The sequence below is a fragment of the Oryzias melastigma genome, linkage group LG9, assembly GCF_002922805.2.
Source record: "Oryzias melastigma strain HK-1 linkage group LG9, ASM292280v2, whole genome shotgun sequence".
NCBI lineage: Eukaryota > Metazoa > Chordata > Actinopteri > Beloniformes > Adrianichthyidae > Oryzias > Oryzias melastigma.
Window position 1 is genome coordinate 14,912,300 of NC_050520.1, and position 6,000 is coordinate 14,918,299.

At 36.0% G+C, this 6,000-nt stretch overlaps 1 protein-coding gene across 5 annotated transcripts in view; it reads right to left on the reverse strand.

Moving 5' to 3' along the window:
* frmd3 (FERM domain containing 3) overlaps positions 1–5,994 on the reverse strand; it is a 50,584-nt gene extending 44,590 nt beyond the window's left edge. For all 5 annotated transcript variants that reach the window (XM_024275728.2, XM_024275726.2, XM_024275727.2 and 2 more), the window contains exon 1: positions 5,573–5,994. In XM_024275728.2, coding sequence (XP_024131496.1) covers positions 5,573–5,677 — 105 coding nt within the window. In that variant the 5' untranslated portion in view covers positions 5,678–5,994. The remainder of the gene's footprint in view (positions 1–5,572) is intronic.
* Between the last annotated feature and the right edge of the window lie 6 nt (positions 5,995–6,000).

Sequence of the window (6,000 nt, forward strand, 5' to 3'; positions counted from 1 at the left end):
ATTTAATTTTGAAGCGATTTTATAATGGTATAATCGAGTCGATTAACAGCTTGTCTCAGACAGATGGATCTGGTTCGATGGTAGGAATAGAAATCGATTTATTGATTAAGGCAATTCGTCGTTGCACCCCTAACAACTACCAAAGCAGCAGGATTTGATGGCAAGATGGCGGCTGAAAATCAATAGCCGGAAACAGAAATTTCGCACGATTTCCGAGTTCTAATTAAAATTTTTTAATTTAAATAGATGGCTTAGTGTTCAGGATTAGCTTAAAATGTGTCAAAAAGAGAGTAAACCCTTTATTAATCTCAAAAAAGGATATAAAGAAACAAAAGTGTTTAGATTTGTAAAATTGTTAAGACTTTTACATTGGAGCTTTAGCTCCAGACGGGCGTTTACGTTTGATTGCCGTTAACCTCACGCAAAAAAGTACCTTTGCACCAGAATAAAACACTTTAAATTAAAAATTAGTTGCATAACGGTGAAAATCTGCTTTATAGTGATGCTTACAGAACAAAGCTGCTGTTCTTTGCAGATGAGCTAATTCACATTGTTGATCATGTGAGGAGCTACGGCATGTCAAAGAGCATCGTAGGTTTTGACAGAGACACCTCAGCTGTTTAAGATTCAAAGTGTAACAGTTTGGGTCGCTGGTAATATTAGTCTTTTTCAAATGTGCAATGTGCAGGGGGTTCCGGTTCTGGACTTCCATCTAATGATTTTCAGCCGCCATCTAGTCTTTAACCAGGTCCCCCTCGTTATGGTTGACGTCTTTAGTTCTCACAATATCTCACACAGTTTATATCTATATTTACTGAACTTTGTTTCGTCACTGCTTTTGAATATTTTATCCTCATTCTGAACACATTCATTATGCGAGTCAGCATCACTGACAGATGACTGATGTTAGCCTTATGAAGATCAGTGATCTATCTTAATTATACATTATGTGCTACACAGACGAGATGGAGCGGGGAGGGGGAGGGGGCGGGGAACAGACAAGCAGTTTAAATATAGAAAGTGAGAAAAGGTGGTCAGAGGGGCAAATGTGAAACTGGAAATGCAGCAGAGGATAAGTGGGGTGAAAGGCAGATCGGAGAACAAGTAAGGGAGGCTCAAGGAGACCAAGGAGGACAAGAAGAGAACAGATAGGAAGAGAAGTGATGATGGGGACAAGAGCTGCAAGCAGAAGAGGTCAGAGGGTATTGATCCTTGTGTGTGTTTACTGCAGCAGGTCTGCCTAAACATTTCCACTGAACACGGCGCAGCAGGCTGAGCGCTCTTACCCCAGGGGGCCAGACACCATGAAGAAATGTTCAGCGCACACAGACTGCCACAAACCCGCTGCACCTGCCTCCTTTCCTGCTGCTGAGCTAAAATAAGTGCCTTAAAAAAACGCAAAAACAAGAATAGATATCCCAAAAAACTAAAATTAAAAAAAAAAAAAAAAAGCAAAACTAGAGAGTGAACAGTTGATATCTCCAAATCTTGGTGAGATTTTGGAATTTAGGAAAATTGGGAAAAATAATCACACTTTTTAAAGGTTTGGGGGAAAAAATAAACATAAATTTACACATAAAAGATTATTATTTTGATAGTCAGTCAGTAGTGTAACGTAGAAGGTATTTGAAATCCAGTGATGTAATAAAAGCGTTCTTACCAAAAAATAGGATTTGTCGTTTCATATTTTACAAACCAAAATTGTTTTCCTTAAGACAGTCAGTTACTTACAATTGAGCATCATAACAGAACTCACTATCTCCAAAAAAAAAAAAAAAAAACATAGCATTAGGATGTGTAAAGGAAAACATGATTTTTCTTTTCTTTTTACAGTGCACTCCAAATTATTATGCAAAATGTATTTAAAACTCTTTGTTTTTCAATTAAACTCCTGGATGATATTGTGTCTCTCTGGATCACTGAAATCAATCAGGGATGATTAGTTTGCCAGGTGAGTTCAATTAAAGAACAAAACTACTAAAGAAGGACGTTCAACGTTATGAAGCAGACCAGCATTATCAAGCAATATAGAAAAGAGAACAGACCTCTCTACTGCTGAAAAGCATGAAATAGTTAAAGACTATATAATGCTTTTCTTAAGCTTTTCAGAGTAAACTATATCCATATATATGATCATATATTACCTTTGGCACACAAAAGAACATATTATTTATGAAATATGAGTTCTTTTAGTTATTTTTTTTTTCTGGAATCAGGTCGACTTGATCTCTGAAGCACTGCCTGTCGCTCCTTGTGGGAGCAAATGAATATTGTGATGCGGGAGCGGATATGAACAAGCTGATCACCACTCCATTTACTGAGGATGAAAAAAATGAGTAATGACACTGTCCAATTGTGAAAAATTTATATGACTATAATTTGCATATTAAGGAAAAAGTGAAAATGTTTTTTTTCACATGCAATAAAAGCCCCATTACAGAATTAACTGACATTACGTTACTCTGTTCCCTTTATATTGTTACAAAAGATGAATAAGCCAAAATATAGTTTTTTGTCATGTTAATGGTTGTGAATTTCTAAGACGTGATATTTTGTTCTGACGTATCCTATCCTTTTACTGTAGATATGACATAACACAAATGCAGTATGTTTTGACTCATTTTAATACTATGTCAACATTATCCTTGTGCAATATTGTTATGAAAGCACTTTCTTGAGTTAATGAAAAAAATAAAAGCTCTGGGTGGCTAATATTGTGCAGAATAAGATAATATGTGCTTTTAACTCATAAAAGATCAAACTTTTTACCAAAGTTTTGTTTTGCATATAAAATCTGTGCAATTTGGAGGTAGTGTTCAGCAAACAAGACATCTTCAGCTCAACGGGGATGTAAAAACTTACATAGTGTATCATCTATGTATCAGCCATCAATTTATAAATGTAACTAATATAAACTGAATATGCTAATTAAGTAATCCTTACTTTAAAAAAAATGCTATTTTATTTTTCTTTTATTTATTTTTATTCTTTTTTCCCTCTTTGTCCCCAGCAGTCTTACACTGCTGGGTTTTGTTATTTTAGTTTGGGGTTGGACATTGGTAGTCTTTGTTTGCAGACCCCTGCTATACTCTAATGGTTAGTGACTTGCAAATTAAGTCTGTCATTTGCATCAAATCGTCAAAATATAATTTGCATAATAATTTGGAACGTGCCATATAAAAACAATGTCATCAAATAAACACTTGATTTTAATGCTTAAATTTGTTTTCTTTTTTTATTACTGTCTCAAACAATACGGAATTGGTCAAATATTTTATTTAAATAGAGGAACTTGAGTGATATAAAGTATTTAACAGAAAGAAGGATTTATAATGACAGACCACACATGAACTCAAAGAGTAATGATGCTTTTTAATGATTATTGTTACAATTAGTGTTTTTCTTTGCATCTGATCCCAAACTACAGAAAAACAGAATTTTTAAAAACTGGGATTTTGAAGGGAAGTGAATATTGAGATAGAAAGCAGAAACTGGAATAAGAGGAGGAGTGCTGTTGTTAAGCAGAGGTGAAGCATGAGAAGAACAGGATATCATGAAATATGTAGGAAGGAGTAGCGCAGCGCCGGAACACAAACCCATTAAAGCAAGACCTGGAAAACGCAGTCAGCTAGAAAAATAAATGTCCATTTCCTTGTGGTGCAGAAAGAAACAGATGCACCGCTAAAAGCACAGCCAGTGCTGCACCCTTTATTTTTAAGTATACTGGCAAAAGAAACCTTTAATATGCCCTGACATGACCCACAGTTTAACACACTTTTGCGCCCACAAAGGAACACAACTTCTGCATCTATAGTGTTCTCTCCATGTGCACAGAGTTAAGTGTTTTAAATCATTAATTGAGTACAGTACCAGTGAGATTGTTGGTCTCATATGCAGCACAGTGACAGATCCCCTATAACTCTATTTAAGTTCTCTGTTTGTTCAGAGCAGTGTTTTATTTAGGGAATTTATCAAGTTTTTTTTACAATTTTCAACAAAAAATATATTGTAGCTCTGAAACACTGACCTGTAAAGGTGTTCTTCAGACACTTGTCTTTCTCACCACTGTGGCATTTTTTGACCCCTTCAGCATAAAATCGACTGTCAAGCGATTAGACCATCGACCTGCTAACAAAGCAGCTTTACCTCCTGCTGACTCTATTCAGCGGTGCAGTTCTGACTTCAATTCAAAAGACGGCGGGAAAAAATAATATACATTTTCTTGACAATATTTAGAAGTTAATTTCTTTTTATAATAGTCATCATTTTGACTTGATGAATAGAAGTCATCATCAAAGGGCGTAACACATTAGTGGAGGAAGGAACGCACTTGTCTCAGTTATATGGAAGACAGATCAATGGAAGTTTTTATTGAGAGATCATACCACAGTTTTCAAAAATCTGCTGTAGTTTTAATATGCTTATTCTCAGCTTTTTTTTTGCTAACTTAGAAATAATAATGATCAAACTTGTTATATTCCAAAAATCTAAGTCAATATATGTTCTTTACAAAGAAAAAAACATTTTGAATCATTCATCCTTGTAAACTTCATATTGTTTCATCATCCTCCCATACTTGATCTATTTTGTTGAGGTATTGGAAATCATATTTTTCTTCCACTTCAGAAAAAAAAGAATATTTACCAGATCATCTTAAAAAGAGCCGACTAACTCACTGTCCAACAAATTATTCAAATTTGAAAACATGACTAATTTCAAAATAATTCAAGTCATGTTGAAAATAAAAACAACCTATTACTACAGACTCTTCCATTTAAGAAATTATAAATACAACTGGAGATGATCAAACACTCTATATGTTTAATAAACCAACTATGAGAACAGATACAAAACTTCACTATATCTCCAAAGGACGGGTTCAGGTATGGAAAAGCTGCAGAGACGACATTAAAACCGTCAAAAAAAAAAAAAAACTCTCTCTCTCTCTCTCTCTCTCTCTCTATATATATATATATATATATATATATATATATATATATATTCTAAAATTCATTGCATTCAGTGTATATGTGTTTGCACTGTTTGTATTTCAGTTTGAAATGATTTGAAAAAAGAGGTTTAGACTTGATAAGTTCTTAAACTTCATCTAAAGCCTTTTTTAAACTTTGCATTTAGTCATTTATTTTTCTGTTTATGATGTTGTGCTTTATTCTATCAGTTAAAAATAACTCATAATAAATAAGCTTAAACAAAAGTCTGAGACTCTCTGCAACTGCAGACAATCATTTAAATTTCTGCCTGTCTTTGACATCATCACAACACTCATGGAGCTCTTCTATTTAATGAGGATGAAGTTCATTCTAACTTATTTCCACGTGGTTCACAATCACACAAAGATATATGTCTTCATTAGTTTAAAGCTCAGAGATCCACAATCAGTCATAACAAGCAGAACAATGCACACTATTTGTGGTGTTTCCACAGCAGACATGATGATACGAGCAGAATAATAATCAACCACATGAGACTGAAACTGCAACAGATTTGATCTATCTCTCTGGAAGATGAAGGGGACTGCAACAGGAGCATCAAACAGCCGCTTTGCTTTTACCTGGATGCTGCAGGAGAGCTCAGAGTCGTCCAACAACCTGATCGTGCAGGGGATCTCCTGGTCCAGGGAGCGGATGCTGGGGCTGCGAAACCGGAGCATTTTCATCCTTGAGTCGGTTCGGGTTCAGCTGTTATAGCCGCTCCAAACAGACCAGAGGCAGCAGGCGTAAAATTCACCAAGGACTCACTCGTCCTCACGCATGGCGCGTGCCCGGCGGGTCTCTGACGCCTCCTCAGACGCCCTTGGAGGCGAATGGGTGGATGGATAGGTGGATAGTTGGATAAGAGAATGGATGGATGCGACAGTGAAGGAAAAGGAGGAGGAGGAGGGCTTGCATCCGTCTGCTGCCTTCCCACTGGTGGATCTGCACAGGAGGGCTCTCTCTGTCTGACTCAACCCCGCCGTCAGTTCAAAGCACTTTAGAGAGG